The sequence below is a fragment of the Bombus terrestris genome, chromosome 14 (genome assembly GCF_910591885.1).
Source record: "Bombus terrestris chromosome 14, iyBomTerr1.2, whole genome shotgun sequence".
Classification (NCBI taxonomy): domain Eukaryota; kingdom Metazoa; phylum Arthropoda; class Insecta; order Hymenoptera; family Apidae; genus Bombus; species Bombus terrestris.
In genome coordinates this window covers 6,964,587-6,984,168 of record NC_063282.1, presented here as the reverse complement: position 1 = coordinate 6,984,168, position 19,582 = coordinate 6,964,587, and the positions used below count along the sequence as shown (strand labels likewise).

General features: G+C 33.0%; 1 protein-coding gene and 1 long non-coding RNA gene across 7 annotated transcripts in view; one reads left to right on the top strand and one right to left on the bottom strand.

Moving 5' to 3' along the window:
* LOC100649150 overlaps positions 1–19,163 on the top strand; it is a 43,072-nt gene extending 23,909 nt beyond the window's left edge. The window contains exons 1-16 of one of the 3 annotated variants that reach the window (XM_012316362.3): positions 5,190–5,312; positions 7,787–8,005; positions 9,410–9,714; positions 10,752–10,823; positions 11,601–11,824; positions 11,916–12,013; positions 12,168–12,479; positions 12,561–12,947; positions 13,018–13,256; positions 13,359–13,639; positions 13,741–13,897; positions 13,979–14,181; positions 14,263–14,411; positions 14,480–14,791; positions 14,867–15,276; positions 15,386–19,163. In XM_012316362.3, coding sequence (XP_012171752.1) covers positions 7,892–8,005; positions 9,410–9,714; positions 10,752–10,823; positions 11,601–11,824; positions 11,916–12,013; positions 12,168–12,479; positions 12,561–12,947; positions 13,018–13,256; positions 13,359–13,639; positions 13,741–13,897; positions 13,979–14,181; positions 14,263–14,411; positions 14,480–14,791; positions 14,867–15,276; positions 15,386–15,947 — 3,825 coding nt within the window. In that variant the 5' untranslated portion in view covers positions 5,190–5,312; positions 7,787–7,891 and the 3' untranslated portion in view covers positions 15,948–19,163. Of the gene's footprint in view, positions 1–5,189; positions 5,313–7,786; positions 8,006–9,409; positions 9,715–10,751; positions 10,824–11,600; positions 11,825–11,915; positions 12,014–12,167; positions 12,480–12,560; positions 12,948–13,017; positions 13,257–13,358; positions 13,640–13,740; positions 13,898–13,978; positions 14,182–14,262; positions 14,412–14,479; positions 14,792–14,866; positions 15,277–15,385 lie in introns of those variants that run through there. The other 2 variants (XM_048412070.1, XM_048412071.1) reach the window with 2 other exon arrangements.
* LOC105666475 lies at positions 1,088–6,694 on the bottom strand. Of its 4 annotated transcripts, none has more exons than XR_007226360.1 (4): positions 6,536–6,694; positions 2,480–6,419; positions 2,085–2,413; positions 1,088–1,858 (listed from the first exon to the last, which is right to left on the bottom strand). It is a non-coding gene; the product is annotated as an uncharacterized LOC105666475 (long non-coding RNA). The 4 variants fall into 4 exon arrangements; XR_002308405.2 differs by having other exon boundaries at positions 1,088–2,413; positions 2,480–2,733; positions 4,330–6,419; XR_007226361.1 differs by having other exon boundaries at positions 1,088–2,413; positions 2,480–4,603; positions 5,269–6,419.
* Positions 19,164–19,582: the final 419 nt, after the last annotated feature.

Sequence of the window (19,582 nt, the reverse complement as noted above, 5' to 3'; positions counted from 1 at the left end):
ACTATACAGATATGTACTACAATTACAATAATATAAACGTAATATCTTTCCTGATAGAAAAATTATTAAAACAAACATATTTCTCTAGAATATGAAATACCAAAATCCATATTTTACGTCACGATGATCATTAACTTGGTTCACCATAGCATAACTTCATGCCAGATAATTATGATTTGTTGAGGAGCACATGGAAACATAGAATAACTTTGAACTTGTCTTTTGATAATAATCAAAGAAAACTCAACAAATTTTACCATGAATTTTGCCACCATCATATGGCCCTTGAAATATTGTAATTTTGCCCTAAGAAGCTTAGGTGATCCCATTTAACTAAGATACACCCTGTACATACACCTTACCTTACCCTGTATCACTCTTAATTATCCTGTATATACACCTTACCTTACCCTGTATCACCCTTAATTACCCTTATTTGGAACAAAAAAATGTGTCAGAAAAGAACTGTGTGATATAAGGGATGAGGTACCGTGCTTTCATCCATATCGTCTTGCGACGACCTTGAAACGTTCAGCAAAGCTGACATTAAGATTCTTAGAACGGATGCCTCCATTTTTCGTTACATACTCTTTTAGCTGACGTTCTAGCGTTTTCAAAACACTGCAAACTCGTGCCCTTTGCTGCATTCGCTGCCGAGATGTAAACTCTCAAATTCGACAGAGCAATACAACGTATAATTACCCAAAAGTGACTACTTGGAAACGATCGACTATTTTGGACACGCCAGAAATTTCATAGTAGCATTATGAAGAACATCTTTATGTGTCGCGTCGTGGTGTACATGGGGCAATTCTAATACCGGCGGCATATCGGATTTTAAAGTTCATATCTCGATTACGGACACTTCAAAAGGCACGAGTTTACAGCATTTCGAAGACGTCTAAATGTCAGCTGCGAGAATATGTAACAAAAATACGGGGGTATTCATTTAAAAATAAAAAGTAAAAGCACAGTATGTCACCTTCTATATCGAATAACTTTTGTCTCAAACATCTTTTGTATCGTCACAAATAGGAAAGTAAGGCTGGAAAAGATAGATGGAACACACTGTGTGTATATATATATGTACGTATGTATGTATACATATGTGCATATTTATTAGACTATGATTTATACAATTGCAGTTATCAATTAATAACCTAATCTGTGACGTAGCTATATCTTCTTCGCTTAAGGTTTCAAATCCAAGAATCTATAATATATTGGAATCATGATTAGAGGCCTTGTTTCAGCAGCCGTTGGACTATTACAGGCCGAAAGAACCTCGTTATTCAATGGAAAAGTTAGTTCTATCGAAAATGATGATCGAAGAGAATTAAAACTTCCTCCTTAGTAATTTGATAGGCCTCGCATGCAGCATGCTAAAACTGCAGTCAAGTAACATGTAACGTATTAGAAGCGGTATAGACTGGAATAGCAGTGCTTGTTTTAAGGTTAGGAGAGCTTGCGAAGCTCAAAGTGGGTCAAAAGCCAGCGTGCCCCGGTACACTTGCCAACCTACTTGGAACGTATTCGAGCAGAGTTGGAAATATTCTTTTGCGTCGCCTCTGTTACCACGTACACCAACATAACTGTTCTAATCCAAATCAGTTTGCATGTAATAAGTTACTAAGGTAATAAAATGCTATAAAATGCTCTCTTTACTAAGTACATATAAGATTTTAAAAAGCAATTTCACAAAGTAGCTTGTCTAGGATACAGTCGGTGTTGTGGCACAGAAATAAAATACAATAGGTTTGTACGACCGTGCGGCAACATTCTACTTAAAGTAGCTTATTCGAGTGTCCGACCTCAGACAAATTATTGTCGGTGATCATAAATCGTTTCCAGAAACTTACTGAAAACGAAAACGTCTTTATAAAATTCAAGGAAAAATATTCTCAATAAAAAAAACATTAAACTATAATAAATTCCAAAAAGAGAACACTGTAAAGACCCGTTTTAACATCAACTGCACATATTACATTGCTATTTTATTCTGTTACATCGCGTTATTTAATTCTTCCTTCGTAATTAGCATGTACTTATTACTTACTATCTATCCTGTTTAAAATAAAACTTACTTCTGTAAAGGCTCGATGGATCAGTGAAGAGTAGTTAGAACCGATACCGTTCCTCAACGATACTGTAGGAGGAACGTTTCAACGAGGAAAGAAATAGAAAACTACCGGTAGATCCCCTGTGCATACTCCATTATTCTTTTTCCTATATCTCCCTCTGTTCCCTGTAATACCTTCGTATTGACTGTCTTCTTGTAAAGCGCCAGACGGAATTTTAAATCTTGATACGAAGACAGATCTTCCTGCTCTGTTTTCCCCGTCCTCTGAAAGCCCGGAAGTGGATGAGAACACAAAGCGGAACGGTGAAACTCGTCGATCACTCGAACCGTGAACTAGAAGCATTTGGATAATTAACACGTCGCAGCCATTGCGATAGACGATTTTTCTTTTTCTTTTACCTTTGTCTTCCTCCTTCATCTTTCCTTCTTTCAATTATTTTTAATTCGTTCCTTTCTTTTTTTCTGTTCCGTTATCGAAGCGTTGAAGTTGATCGCCGCGAAAATACGAAGGTCTGCAAAGTCGTTTTTCTAATGTACAGGGTGTGTAAATATTGTCGATAAAAGTCATTATAAGTCTGACAGTCTGACGACTCTATCACCTTCCGTTTGACGGAGATTTCACCCGAAAGGCCCGCGCAACGTTGTCCTTGAACCTGAAAATCAAGGCCAAAAGGTCAGTTTTTTTACTCTATCATATTAACATCGCGGACATCAACTTTGAAAAAAGAATCATCAGTCGCAACTAAACCGTTCTCTTGGAAAATGATGTTGCAGTTCCATTGGCCCTTGCATCGATACTATTTACGATGTGTTCATATTTCACAGGCAAATATATAGAAGGAAAATAGCGTGGCATTAACGAGGAAACAGGAAATTATTTCTTAGCGAGTGAAGTAACCGACTCTAAGTAGGACAAAGCTAACTAACTTCATGATTTCTAAATATTACAAAATTACTCGCTCTATGAAGAAACCTTTCTAATAAGAGTTAAATGGCGTCAAAGAGACTAAGATTTGGTACTACATGTTAGCTATTTTGTAGGTGAATACGTAAAGGACATACAAAGATCAACCACTAGACAACGTCAGTAAAAATAATATTGTAGATGGAGAGTTAAGTTCGGGACACTCTGTATAAGTAACAATCTTTCTTGTACGTAGTCTTAATTTGTACTATCCCTCTGAGTCTTACTACTATCCTTATTGCTAGTAATTAATATCACATTGCCCTAAATGATACTGTGCTATCTTAGCGTTCTAGACAAATTACTTTAATTCTCATTGCGCACTTTGTATGAAGCAGTGCAATCTTTCTACATCCACTTCGGCGTTTGCTTTCACAATTTGCCCGCTGTTTTTTATTATTTAAATTTGTCTATATGACAATCGCTCTAAGATCTCAAAAGTAGAAAAGAAGAACATATTAAGATATTTCTTTGCGCTGGGATGTTTTAATTAGACTAGAACATACAGAAGATCGAGAGTCGTTAATTATTTTGCAACGAGTTTCTAAGAGAAATTTTCATTTGTTTTTATCGTATCGGTTTCCTTTCTCACTCTTTCTCTCGATTGAATTTCAACAGCCATTTGAATCTGATTAATAGAGAATCCATTACTAATCATATCAGATCATAGGCTTTGACGCTGGAATTGAATAAAATAATAGTATACTCCAGGTGGATCGGAGTCAATTAACACAATTAACGAGGAAATGATACAATATCGCAATTAATAACGTGCTCCTAATGCCAGGAATAATGGCGTGAAGATTAATGAGGATGAGTCGCGAACAAACGTGATGCCATAATCGTTAAATTACGTATTACAGGTATTACGATTTTCAGTAACAATTAAAAGATACTTGGAAACGTGTGTACCATTAATATTCCTTTTTAATTCTTTTAATAAGAATTACAAATTGAAATGGTGCAGAGGAATTTCAGCACAATGCAGTAGATGAAAAACTCTGTTTAATAACCTGCTACGTATTTACCTTAGAGAAGTCTTTCGTTAAAAATCTATCGAAATAAAGGAAGTTACTTTTCATAATTGATATTAATTTCTCTATCGTATCTGTTCTTAATTAATTCGAAATTTCGATTCAGTTCTTAGTTCGTCTATCAAATCTAAGTATCCATTACTGGGAAATATTATGTTCAGATAATAAACCGTTCGGATATTAGGGTATTCGGCTAATAGATGTTAGAATGAGTAGGGCTCTATTTTGTTTACAAGCAGGAGTGTACGTACTTATTTCGAACATGTTCTGTAGACTAGATAGACAGGACCCAAGTAAAAAGGTACAGTAAATCGTTTTAAAGCGACAGGAAGCAGTGGATGCGTATTATTTCCAGGTATGAGGTATCGTTGTGTCCCAGTGGGAAACACGAGACGATGTTGGTATTCTGCCAGTCTAGAACAATGTGTGGGTCCCTTGTAAGGATAGGAAAAGCCGAACAGTGCGGCGAGGTCGGTCTCTTCTTGGCACGAAAGAATGATACTCCGCGATAATTACGACCTGTAACTACAGCGTGCGCTTATTTATCATGCATACGACACGGGGTCGGATTAAATGTTAGCTGCACGCTGAAAGGAATCGCATTTGCATAAAAATGATGGAGAAATCTGCCAGCTTAAAGCTATCATCAATCTGTTAACTGAGAATGAGAGATTAAATTATCGTAAATCGAACATTATATATGCACATACATAATATTTTACATATATACCTATATATACTACTATAGATATATATATATTTATTTATTATAATTACATATATACAGAGATAATTGACAGAGAACTAACAGAGAATATATACAGAGATAATCTAACAAGATCATAAAAATAAGAGGGTAAACTGTAGTTATAAAACAACAGATGTTAATAGAATTCGATATTATAGGATAAGATAAGTTATTAAGGAGGATAAGATACAAATAAGAATCTGATAAGATATTAATAACTACAATGTACTTTATTATATATATATATAAAATACATGCATTGTAGTCACTAATATCTTAACGGGTGATGTGACAAGAAGCAATGAAAAAAGTTGGTAGAAATATATGCTCTGTCTGTCTTCGCTTATGAGACAACGAATTTTCATAAACACTAAACCTATAGAAGATGTTGAATACCATTCAGAGTGTAACTGGGTTTATAACAAGACGTCTACAGGCTTACCTTAAAACGCAAGGTGGTCATCTTCTTCAGTATCTTCTGTAAAGGTAATTAGATAACACAAAATCAAGAGAAAAATTCGTCGTATCCCGTAAACGAAAACGGATAGAATAAATGTCTAGAGGAACGTTTTCTATTGTTTCTATTATATGTTCTGTTGCACCCTATATATAAGAATAGGCTCAGTTTTACAAACTTGATGTCTAAAACCGAACTGTGAGAAAGATATAAGCATATACGAGTTTTAAAAAATATTATAAAATCAAGTCCATTTTCCGGCCGTGAAGCCGAAATTACATAAAATATATAAATATATACTTGAGACTAATTAATTAGTGTGAATGCTATAATAAATACAATGTTGTGTGGATATTCTTCACAGCCACCGTACTCGCCTATTGTATACATATAACGATATCTCGCTTTCCAACTTGTTTCATAATAGTCTTAATAATTCACCTTTAACGACAAGCTAATCTTTATTGTCGTGATGAAAAATGAAGTCGCACGAGGGGTCGAAACGCGATCATCCGGCTTGTATGGAAGGCTTCGGTTGAATGCAGACTCCCATTAACCGATTATATCCCATTAAACGATTAACATTCTGAGCATTCCAGTTCTTTGCCCGTCTCTTTTGCCCGGCATGTGCATTGAGTAAAATCTACTTTTACGCAGAATACATACGATTCGTGTTACGACTTTCTTCAAGGAATTTCGCATTCCTTTGCCTCTGCCTATTTCTATCTTGGCTTGCAATTTCCTAAAGAAATAACGTACTTCGCAGGATTTATTGTAATTAATCGCCTTATACAGCAGCGCGCGTGATACCTAACGTTAATCTCGCTTCGACATAACCTAAAACTCTATCTTTTTATATACTATACACTTCCCATTCACGATCTGTGTCACAATATTACTACATTACCAGTATCAACATAACGTGCTAAAAAGTTCGATTCTCTTTTCCTCTTTATTTTCCTGAACGATATTATGTCACATTGTAGATTAGAGGTTATATCGCTGTCATCTTTAATCTTTTCGTTGTGGTGTCTTAGGAACAGAAAATCCTTTAACGTAGGTGTGTCAGTAATTTTTAATGAAGTATTGCTATTTTAATTCTATGTCATGCATACAATATTTGTCATTTTATGTACCTAAAATAATCGTATTAATACGATAATGTTATTACAATAAAGTTAATACAATAGAGTAAACCAATTTTTACTACATGTAATAAAGCAAACACGCTACCTTATTCTTCGATACTTACATCTAAAATCAATTTGTTACATGTACCTACGTTCATATATACTCTCGGCTATAAGAGGACACCTGCTGTCTCTAACAAAGTATGATGTTTAGCAGAAACTGATTGCATCACGATGATTTTATTCCCTCATCGTCCTATTATAAATAAAAAAGATATAGCGATATAAATATATATTTGTAAATACAATTATAAAAATAATGATTAATATAATAATAAAATATTAAGTATAATTAAGTATAACAAATAATTAAGTATAATTTTCACGATTATCTAATTATATAGAGGCATTATAATTGTTATTAAAACAAATTTTAAAAGTTATAGTATAAGGTCTCATTAGGATGAGATTAATATCTTTAATTAAAGAATTTTTATTTGGAATAATCATTATTGATGACGGAAATTTAATTCTGTTTACCAATAACCAATATAAATGATTAGATCTTTTTTGGTTACTAGTAATTATTATCGATGACCCGCATTTTACTTTAGTTACGGATAATTATTATCGGCGGTAAAAAATTTCTCTCGTTACAATCGGCTATTGTCAATTCTTATTAACATTACTTACAATTAGTACCTATTCACTGAGAATATAAAAAAATTAATTGTAGATATTATGTATTTTATTAGGCAAAGAAACGATATGAAAGTATATGAAACGAGCAATAATCTAAAAGATATTGTAGTACAATGTGCATTATTAATGCATGTGTTAATAAAAATATCTAAACTACAATATCTTTTATACTATTCTTTGTTTCATATATTTTCATGTAGTTTCTTCGCTTTATAAGATGCATAAGTTCCATTAATGAATGACAATAATCAAATGTAACCAGAAAAAATGTTGTCAATATTAATAGACGGTAACCAAAAGCATTTGTTGCCATCGATAATAGTTATCGGCAATCAAAACAAAATGCACACCATCGATAGTAGTTGCTGGTTACCAAAAGAAATTGCAGTCATTTATATTGATTACTGGTATCCAAAATTGAAATGCCTTCGTTGACAATGGTCGTTCCTAACCAAAAAGAAATTTTAATCATTCATATTCGTAATCAGAACAATTAAAAAGTAATATTTTTCAATCATGTCGTGTTTTGAATAATTTCTTTCACATTTATTCATAGCTTTTATTTAAATAAAAATTGATTTTTACTCAATGAGCTTTTGCCAAAAAATGCTTTAAATAACTCTTATCTTGGATCTTTGATTATACATATATAATAATAATTGCTATTTCAGGGCGTGGAATGATAAATGGTTGCTACCAGCAGCATGGTGTATGAGGAGATAGTCGGTATACGGGGTAGCTGACCCCAACCGCCGCGCACGCTTTTCACGCGCGAAATGCCCCACAATTTGAATTCCGCTTCCGTCAACTCCGCCAACACGGCACCGAATCACCAGGCCTACAACCAACAACCTTGTCACCGACAGAATGGAGATGGACTTCAGCCCGAGGTATTTAACAGAAAATGATGCTTTGGAGAATCCCATTTAACAGAAAATGGACTTAGATCCTTTATTTGTTAAAAATGCCAGGTACTATCCTATTTGCGTTTAATACTATATTATCTTTAAATTATCTTTAAATAATGTTTTAGATGTATGTATTTGCCTATTAGATTTCTGTTGCACAACGAAGGAACTAAGAACCACATTGGACATTTAATCTGACGTTAATTACTCGCTTAATGGTTATACGCATTACGCGTAGAAAGAGTATAATGTTTCTGGAGCAGAAAAAATAGTTTTAGTTTAGGAACATCAACCCGGAAAAAGCATCTCGTTACTCGTTTAATTTAAACGATGAACTTGATGTTATTATATTTTATAATAAAAGTAGTGTAATATTTGTATTCAGCTATAATCATACAGTATGGAATATGTAATTCATGTCTCCTATTGTATTTGAATGTAATGAGATACATTATGGAAATAAGAATTTTCAGTGATAACGAAGAAAGACGTTATACTATCTTAATATTCGGATATATTAATTAAAATATGTAAATTCGATATCGCACAATGTAAAATGTATTAACGATAATAACACTGCAGCACACTGCAAAAAATTGTTCATATTTAGATTATAACATTTTAGAATTGTATCTCAATGCGATTCGGGACCAATTTTTGTTTGCTGCCCAACTGAATTAAGTAATAGTTAAGAGACTAAGCGCTTCATTTTTAAAGAAGGCACGTTTTTAAGATTGCCTTGGATTTTAGTACTATAATGCGCAAGTCCATCCAAAGAAAAACATCCAATGAGGAATACTGTCATGGTTTTTAACGACTATACAGTTAATTAATAATTGCATAATATCCATCCAAGGAGTGTTCAAAATTAATAAGAACCTAAATACGTCTGATGGCAAACAGAATAATGCAATATATAAAAATAAGAAACCTACTTTAATGAAAATGTATATGTATGTAATATTCTTTGTTGCAAAAATTGGTACAGAATAACATAGAGAAAACTTTCTTAAATATTAATTTGTTATATTAGCTTCAGTTAATTACACATATTTATTCGTTACTTCAGGAACATTATTTTATTCTATATGAATAAAATTGTAGAACATAACCGTAACATCTATCCGGAAAAAGCGTCTCGTTACTCGTTTAATTTAAATAATCAAATGTTTATGCATATCTCTAAATGCTCCAGTAACCATAGATCAAAAATCCTGTTTTCAAAAATTTTAATGTTTCACTTACTTTAATTACATTTTATATTCATCCCGTCTATTGTAAAAAGCAAGTAGTTAAATAACAATAATTATTTAAAGTGTACATATAATTGATATTAAATTATGTACAATTGATATTTTACGAAGAAACCTATTTACTCTTTATTAGAAAGAGCCGGTGGAGTTCGATACGTCTCATTTGCGTGGTGCGCCGGCCGAGGTCGAGGCACTGGTGCACAACATCAAAGAAGTTGCGCAACAGTTCCTCTATCACTGGAGAACATTCCCTATCATCCTTCCACCGGCACTGTCTACGTGTACGGAGGGCGAAGACACGCTTGCGAGAAAGAAACACCACCTGAAGGATCTGTTCGTGGCGCCCAGCTTCGACGAATTAGACTCAGTTGCCGTAGACAGCAAGGGTGAGCCAAGGAGGTTGACCAAAAAGCAGCTGGAAAGCATCAGCAAACGAGGGTAGGTTTTCCTATAATTACGAGATATCCATTTAATTATTTATCTTTATCTTTGTAGGTAGCAGTAGTATCAGATTTGTAAGCTCTCACGTTAGGGACGTCTTTAAGCCTCCAGTTGCGATATTCGTCGACCAAGTGCGAATTGGATTCAGTTTTTTGAAGCAGTACTATCCAAGACTTGTAGTCACTAACGAAATTGGAGTTGTAACTTAGAAAATGATTTAATTTGAGATTTATAGTTTCACGTATTTTCTGCTTAGATTTTGTATTTGGATTTAGTCAGGAAACGTATTGTAAATAAAAGAGTAAATAAGGCATATTATGCGTAAAACAAAGCATTTCCAGTCTTTCATGAATCACATAGTAGATAAAATAATATTTAAAAAATAAAAATAATCAACTACACACGCGCGCGCGTGCTCTAGTATTGGACAGTACTGATTTAAAAAATCTAATGATAAAGATTAAAAATAGGACTAAGAACTTTTTGAATCTTTAACGAATCTTATTGCAACTTAAGGATTAATGACGTTTATAATTAAATTAAATATGCTTCGAAACACAATATCGTAGCGATTGTATCCCTTAGAATTAGATATTAGCGACTTTTCTGCGCACAGTATAAACATGGCGAGTACTTACTAACAGATACTTGTTTTTAAGGCTTGAATGAAGCTCTCACTGATGCCAGTTTTTTCTAGGATGCAAGGAATATACATATATAACATATATAATTTCAGGAAATACGTAAATGTTTAGAAAACGTCATGTGTATAAACGTCATATGAGTTTATCGCCTACGCAAATTTAAAAAAAAGACAAAAGAGGAATTTGTGATAATTGAATTCCCTTGCAAAACCTTAAAGGAATCTTACTTTTTAACTATTCAAATAGTCAGCCTCAATGTATATCACTTCGTTTTGATAATATAAGAATAGTGAGTGAACCAAACCCAAATGATGCCTCGTTTTCGTAAGGATGTGTAAAACCAAACAGCCACTCGTTTGTGTCTGATATTTTCTAACAATTTTTGTAAAGCTTTCAGAAGGAGAAGTACGGAAAACCGAAGAAGCTGAATGCCACTCAATTGGAGAGCATTCGAAGATGCGGGTATGTCATACACCAGCGTCACACAATATTCAAAGTTGACCGAAACAATGATCGTTACTCTGTGCAATGATTTTGGAGACTGGAATCACTCTCTTTCACGATCATCTTTTTTTTCTTTCTTAACGAAGAAGTTATGTCTCTAAAAACCCAAAATCTGTATAAATGCCACCACAAAACAGCATGGTTTTCTCATCTTCATCTGAAATTCACCCTGACAACAATTGGCGATTAATTAATCGATCGATTTGCATCGGACAGAGATCAAATATATAAAACGAGGGATTGCCAAGTGCACGAATTCACTGAAAAGAAAGATTTATATCTGGTCTATGTGTGGAGGGATTTCGTAGAGATAACACAGCTTATAACAAATAATACTTAGGCAATCACGGCATGATGTAAATCTTAGCTGTTAAAACACAATTAATATACGGTGTAGGTTGTGTTTTTTTATTTTTAGAGCGTTTAAAGTATGCTTGTATTATAGCGAACAATTCTTATCACTAGCTTTAGCTCCACGAATAAGGAGTGGGGTGTGTAAGGTTCTTTTATTTTGGTTATTCACTAATTAGAAACGCTGCAACAATGTAAAAATTTTGTACATATTCCAGGATATGTTTGTTCTCTATGTACGTATCTGTGTTAAATGTATTTTTCTTTTTTTATATATACATATATTCACAATGTAGACGTAACATTCTGTTTCTGGATTTTCTCCATATTTTTTTTTCCTTTTGTCCCAAAGTCGATTGTGTTAATAAACAATTTGTCTTTCAGGGAATTCGAAGTAGACTCAATCAATTTCGCTGGGCAGACGCACCGATGGAGATTGAGCGGACTTCTTCAGCGTGGACGAGACAGAAGACGAGATGCATTGCTTCGGGATCTCGCTTTGGCAACTAGATTCCTTGTAGTTACGGCGAAAGCCAGACTGGTTTCCCATTGCTTCAGTGTTTCACAATCTCTGAAAGCTTTACTAACAGGACTGTTACGGCTTCTTGGTATGAGTTCATTAAGAAAGTCCTTTCTATCTTTAATGGATTCGCAAGAGGCAATATTATTTAAGTACAATTGGACGTTATTACGTTTTAGATATTATAATTGGCGTACCATCGCTTCAAGCACATAATTTGGATGCTAAAATCAGGGAGGAGCGATGCCGGTACTTGGTTGCCGAATTAGTGTGCAGGGTAAATTGAATAAGTCCTTTAAAATATTTATTTCCGTTACATTGGATTGCTACTTTAAATAAAGGCTATGTCAATAGAAATTATAAATAAAAATATTAATATGATGGAAAGCATCGCTTTCCAAGATTTTCATAAATCTTGCTACAAATTGCAGCCTGAATATGAAGATTCTCTGGAACTTCTATGTGGTTTTGTACGAAAACAGCTTCGGCGAGCAACGATGGAGAAATTCGAAGTGGAAAGAGAATTATCACAACTATTACCTATCCCGGTTCCTTTCGTATTTGGAACACCCGCTGGAGCAGTGGTTGATCTTAGATTATTTAGCAGAGACATCATCAGAAAAGCTTTACCGATTTTAGTTGCTATTTTGGAGAGAGAGACACGAGGCTGGTTTCTTCATTTCAGAGAAAGACTGATTTCTGAGTTGAGAGCGCGGAAAAAACCGGATGAAGAAATAGAAAGAGTACGATTACTTCTATATCAATTACTATGAAGTTGTCATAAATCTGTGCGGTATATTCTTATTGATTGTGATCACCTTTAGGAAGTCAACGAAGCTGTTATGCGAGAATATTTGCAACGAGTGTTCTCTAACATCTTATCGCATCCAGACATACTCGATCTCGGTAACGGAATAGCTCAGCTGTTGGTTCAGCAAGCACAGTCGGTCGTATTAATGCATCGAGCAGTGAAAAATGTGCAGCGTAAATTATTGCAAACGAAAGAAGCGTTGAAATGCCACATAGAAAACGAACATCCAGTTTTGTCACGAATAGAACCATGGATGCGCGATAGAATGAGAGAAGTTGAGGAGAAGTTCATCGAAGAGTGCGAATGGAGCGCACACGAAGAAGCTCTCACACTGTGCACTCATCAAAATTTACAGCAGACAGTTTACTTTCTTAATCGTGATTTAACATTTATGAAAGAGGTACGTAGAACTGCAGGTATTATCATAAACACTTATTCGCATATGAATACAATATATTCGTTTCTCTCAGCGTGAACCAGTCCTATTGAAAGAATTGCGCAAAGTTAAAACACCCACAAGGAGCTTCCAATGGCCGACACAGATATGGCTTCCAAAAAACTGGATTATCAGACGCAATTTTCAAGGACAATCTGAAATCATACCAACGGTGCTGAGCAATACTCCGACATCTATCACGACACCTCGCGCAGATCCGAGTCAACCTGTCTTTTTAGTTGAAAGGGAGATTGTACACACAACTACAACAAGGTATATTGTAACAATGAAGTAATCATTCTTTAAAATTAGTAGATCATTGTCTTCCTGGTGTAAATTTATGAAGAATTAATTGGTTCTAAAATTTATAAACAGATGGCCTATGTGGCGTTGGATTAATTACGTAGCCAGGACGTGGTGTTGGACTTGGAATGCAATGTTTCTATTAGGCGTGGCAGTGCCGTGGTGTAGTCCAGTCTCCATACGAGCTTTGCTACTCGTACAACCCTTTACTCCCGATCTAGAATTGAGTCAATTGAATGGAACCTTGTTTCCTAGGAAGTCGTCTCAAATGCCCACTCTTTGTTCTCGGTTGATAGCACTTTGGAGACATATTAGTAAGAGTCGGACACATTTTGAAACAGAACCGGACACTGGTAAATTTAATAAACTAATAGTTCTATGCTTTATTTTTTATTGTTGAATTTATAAAATGATTATTTGATCATTGATTAAATAACATTGGTTTTAATTGTAGGATTTATTGGAAAAGGGATGACAAGGCATTTAAATAGATTATGGAACTATGGTGTTAAAGGTCTTCTAGGAACACTTATTATATTATTTGTTTTTCCTGTCGTCTGTATAGTCACGAGTTTAGGATCGCTTCTTATTGCACTTACTGCAGTTTTATGGTCCGTTGATTATACTATTACATATATCATAATATTTCTTAATTATAAAACGGTAACAGTTTCTTTTTTTTGTTAATTTAGGATGCCTTTAATTACCTTAGCGTTGCATGCATTCATGGCACTCATAATGGATTTGGATAGCCCAGAACCAAGTAGAAATCGATATTTGGTCATCATGGAAGCATTAGTTTGGAATATCGGTACACAAGGCTGTCTACAACCAATCGCGGCGTTAATTGTAGCTCTTGTTTTGTGTCCTATTATTTCTTTTGTGATACTTACAGGTAAAATATTCTCATTATAAATTAAAAAAATAATCTAACTATGAAGGATTCGCTTATTTAAAATATGTCACTATCTCATAGTTGCTGTGATACGTTACTGGATTAGAGTGGTCTGGGATACGACTATGTTCCATTTAGTAATAAAGAACAGGGGTCGTATACCGGCCAGTGATAGTTTTGTGGTTAAAAGAATAGCTGGACCAGGACTAACTTCTGATTATTATTATCAAGTAGGTATTACAAATTAATCACTGAAATAACTACTACTTAATGTTAATTGTTCCATTCTTATTTGTAGATTAGGCCTGAACAAGCTTTAGCTGCATTCGAGGCAAAACTAGAGTTAGACGAATTGTTAGCTTTCCAACAAGAGACAGAACGATTAATTACACAACCCCAGAGGGATTTCACTCAATTTGTAGAAGCCTGTTTTGGCCCGTTCGCTGCTAGCCTTGCCAAAACAAAAGATCCGTACAAATCGTTAGAAAAGGAAGCCAAAGATCTGATCGCCGTATTACACGAAAAATTAGACAGGCGTAGAAAAAATTTGCAGACTGGTCTTGGAATGGTCGTAAGAAGTAAAATAAAACTTACTACCTTTGATCTAAAGGTAATTATCGGCCAAAGCACCTTTGATCCCAAAAATTATTTTACAATTTTATACATTTATAATTCCATCTTTAAGGTGGTAATACAACAAGGGGCACTTATGTTAGAACGCCTTTATCCCAGTCATGTGTTCGCGAGATTATCAGGAAACGAAGAGGATTTCTGGGAGAACAAAGGTTTAAGCGTCGGTGACTGGGCTGGTTTAGCTGGCCTCATGTACGCAGATATTTTCAGTTTAAATTTCCTTCAACCTCTCGATGACGCAGATACGAAATTCAGGCTAGAACCTCATCCTGGAGTCGATTTATCGCGTTACACAGATATGGTTCATAGCACTGAAATCGGCGGAACTAATGGGCCAGATTTGCTCGGCGCAGTTTATGCACCACGTGGAAATATACAAGTGTATAGTCCGTACCTAGAGGTCTCAGCTTTTAACCCACGCGCTAAGCAGACTAGTAATAGCAGGAAATCAGATAAGCGATGGTAAAAAATATTCTGAATTTTTGATATTACTAAATATTAAATATTAAAATTTTAAGTATTATACGATCAGTATGTAGAATCAAATTAAAGAAGTTGTTCTCATTTATAGTGATACTGGAGGACTTTTAACATCGACAAAAATTAGAAGACGCACAACGTCCACGAATGGTACAACAGAGACACGCTGGCAGCCGTGGAAGCGGCAAATTCGTCCTTACAGTGCAGAAAAGTTGCTTATTCCACTTCCTATTCCGCATCCAGCACACATAGCTGTTACCATTCATAATCGCGATTCCGAAAATCCGATTCCCCTTGATTCCGAACTTTGTCAGAATATATTGAAAGCAATCGAAGAGTCGCCCGGTGAAATGTCCACCGAATATGTTAGTCGTTACAGAGGGGCTGCAGATTCTAGTTTCGATTCGGTAGCTTCACATTCTTCGGTTTCTATTGAAACTGGCTTAGATAAAGATAACGATACTCAGGGAACGACAAACACCGATAAAGAGGGCGAAACTTATCATTGGACGCTGTCGAATTGGGGTGGTGGCATGACTAGGAGAAGAAACAATTCTGGATCTATAAAGGTCGATCTTGCATCTCCCGAAGACGTTACTCTGGACACAGATACCACCAGAGTGATGTTCAGTACGTATGGAACAACTGTTTGAACTGAGTTTACTGTTACGCCAAGTAAATATACTATATATAATAGGTGCAAGTAGAAACAAATAAGTGTAACTATGCAAAAGTCAGTTTAGACATAGATCTTTTGTTTATACAATTTTTTTTAAAAACCCTGCATTTACTCATTTCATTTTTATTACACTGAGGTTGATTAAATAAAATTGTTCTTCGTCGAAACAAGAGAAATTTCAATTAAAATGCACGAAATGAACTTTACTTTAAAAAAGACGAACGTTGGAAACCGCTGATTCGAAAGTTTATTATTATAGATTCAGTTGCATTTGAATATGTAACTTGAGAGCCAAGACTAGAAAACATTTTTTTAATTAGAATAATGACTTATAATTCCAATAAGCCCCGTTTTAAAATCACATCAGGATGTGTATAAAAATACATACAAAATTTCAGAAATGGTATATATACGTGCCTGCTGTAGCACATTATCAAAATCATTTTATCTTAATATTTCGCGGATCAAAATCAAACATAGGAAAAATAAACGTTCTAAACATTCGAGATAAATGTTTTGTAGAATTTACATTAACATATACATATTATTATGTATAATTATCAGCATACCAATATCACTTTCATTACAACAATCATCTTCTGTGCCTAATCAGATATCTTATAAAACCATCTAAATTAGTACTCGATTAATTTAATTAATCAGTGGTCACTATTAAAAGTATTAATTTCTATTAAAACTTAAGTGAACCATCATGGTTGATAATATAATAAGTATATAGAATGTGCTCATCTGCAAAGTCTGGGATGTCATTACAGATTCATAATTTTTATGTATACAGATTATAAGCAGAGTCAGATAATTAAAATATTAGCGTATGAATGGCCAGTGCCGTTAAAAAAAAACCTCTTTAAATCTATGTTAAAGAAGTTATACAACATTCTTATTGACATATTGTATATAGATAGTTAATTGTATAAATAAACTTGTTAATGTAATAATAATTCAAATACATTTTCTTGTTATTCATGCTAAAGGCCATTCAAAGGAATACATAAAAGTTTGCTCTCTTTCGATATTTACATAATTCATATGAGATAATATCATAGGATTATTTCATTATAAACTGTTTATAAAATATCAAGCTGCCAGTATATCGCTTAATCTGACAGTAAAACAGTTCAAAACAGTTACAATTTATTTACACTATTCTCTCCTAAGAAATGCAAGCACAATTTAAAGAATTCTGTATTTTTTAATTAGGATTATTCAGAATTACAAATTACTAATTGAATCTTACACATGATAAGTAATGATGTATATTTATTTATTTTGAACAAATCTTATAATGCCTGTAAACTTTTTTAAATATCTTCTTTTACTATACCTTTTTTTTTTTTGTTGACTTTAATAATAATGTGTACATAAGTTGATTTTATTATATTTTATAATAAACGATACTAGTGTAATATTTGTATTCAACTATAATCATACAATATGGAATATGTAATTCTTATCTTCTATTGTATTTGAGTGTATCAAAACATATTATGGAAATCAGAATTTTCAGTGATAACGAAGAAAGATATTATACAATCTTAATAATCAGATATATTAATTAAAGTATGTAAATTCGATATCGCACAATGTACAATGTATTAACCATAATAACACTGCAACACACTGCAAAAAATTGTTCATATTCAGATTATAACATTTTAGAATTGTATCTCAATGAGATTGGATGAAGGAAGCATAGAATTTTAAATATTTCATTTTACTGATATTCAAATATATTTAAATATTGTCTGTGTTAAAGAAAAAGAATGCATTTTACAAAATGCAATTAATTAGAACCTTAAAGAATACTCACTAAAATCCGATAAAGATACTTATAATAGATATTTATCTGTAGATGTTGTAAACCATAGAAATATTAAGAAATAACGATTATACAATCTTTTGACCAGTTTTTGTTTGTTGTCAAACTGAATTAAGTAATAGTTAAGAGACTAAGCGCTTCATTTTTAAAGAAGGCACGTTTTTAAGATTGCCTTGGATTTTAGTACTATAATGCGCAAGTCCATCCAAAGAAAAACATCCAATGAGGAATACTGTCATGGTTTTTAACGACTATACAGTTAATTAATAATTGCATAATATCCATCCAAGGAGTGTTCAAAATTAGTAAGAACCTAAATACGTCTGATGGCAAACATAATAATGCAATATATAAAAATAAGAAACCTATTTTAATGAAAATATATGTGTATGTAACATTCTTTGTTGCAAAAATTGATACAGCAAAACATGGAGAAAACTTTCTTAAATATTAATTTGCTATATTAGCTTCAATTAATTACACATATTTATTTGTTACTTCAGAAATATTATTTTATATGATATGAATAAAACTGTACAACATAATGATTGAACCAGCTAATTTTCTGAAACACAATTTCTAGGGAAACTAGTAATAATTTCTTCTATCAAATGCACTTATCAATAGCAATACAAAACTAAATCTGTTGTACATTATGAAAATTCCAATTTGAATGTTTCAAAGAATTATTCAGGGATAATTTCAAAGAAGGAAATCAGAATAGAATACTCAAATAATTATTTCTTATTGGGAAGGAAATAAGAAGTGCGTAAATGAACGAAAATCGGTAGTACTACGTATTATAATAGATTTAAAAAAAAATTGTAGGAAACGTTGTATTATGAATGTAGCATTAATCAAACATGCGTACGTACAAACCAAATGTGTATTATTTTCATATATTGTAAAGGTATTATATTTTTATCAGTCTAACGAATGGTTCACATTTAGTTTGTGTCTAGGTATGTTAGTGTACTACAAGACTTTGTTTAAGTATGTAGCGGACAAGAACATAATTGTACAAAGTCAAATAAGTTATGAACGATAAATTAAAAAAAAGAAAATACATTTGCAATATTATATCGGAACCAATAACGAAACTTGAAATCGTATCTAAGTATAATAAATTTACGTAGAAATTAAAAATTTTACGTAGATAGATTATAACTGCGAAACATTTACTATTTATAGTTATTATTATACTATTGCTCGTGTTTGCTATATATATATTTTCATTTTGAATTCCTATTCGAATGTAAAGTTGTACAAAACTATGATTGCGTATATCATAATTGCATAATGTAACATATTAGCAACATTTCTTGACGATTTATTAAAAAATTTTACTTATGACGGTTCTTTTTTATCACGAATAATTATTTATATTAATCGTCATGACATTAAAAAAAATGATTCCCTTTTAATACACGCTTTAAATCATTGTACGTATGTTTCTTCTTAATACTATCGTACTCCTTTCCGTTTTTGTATACATCAGACGTAAGTGTGATAAAAAGAATGCTTATATTTTAATGCTTTTATCTTTTTTAAATTAAAGATATAATAAATTTTGTCAAAACATAAACATGCTTCAAAGAAGAATCATAGGAGTTTATGAAGTTGGAAATATTGCATTATATCTACTATGTTAATGCAACAAAAAATGAATTACATCATACAATAAAATACAATAAATATAATATAATATAATATAAGAGTATATTAATTATATTGATACAATCTTATATTAAATATTTGAGTAAAAGGGG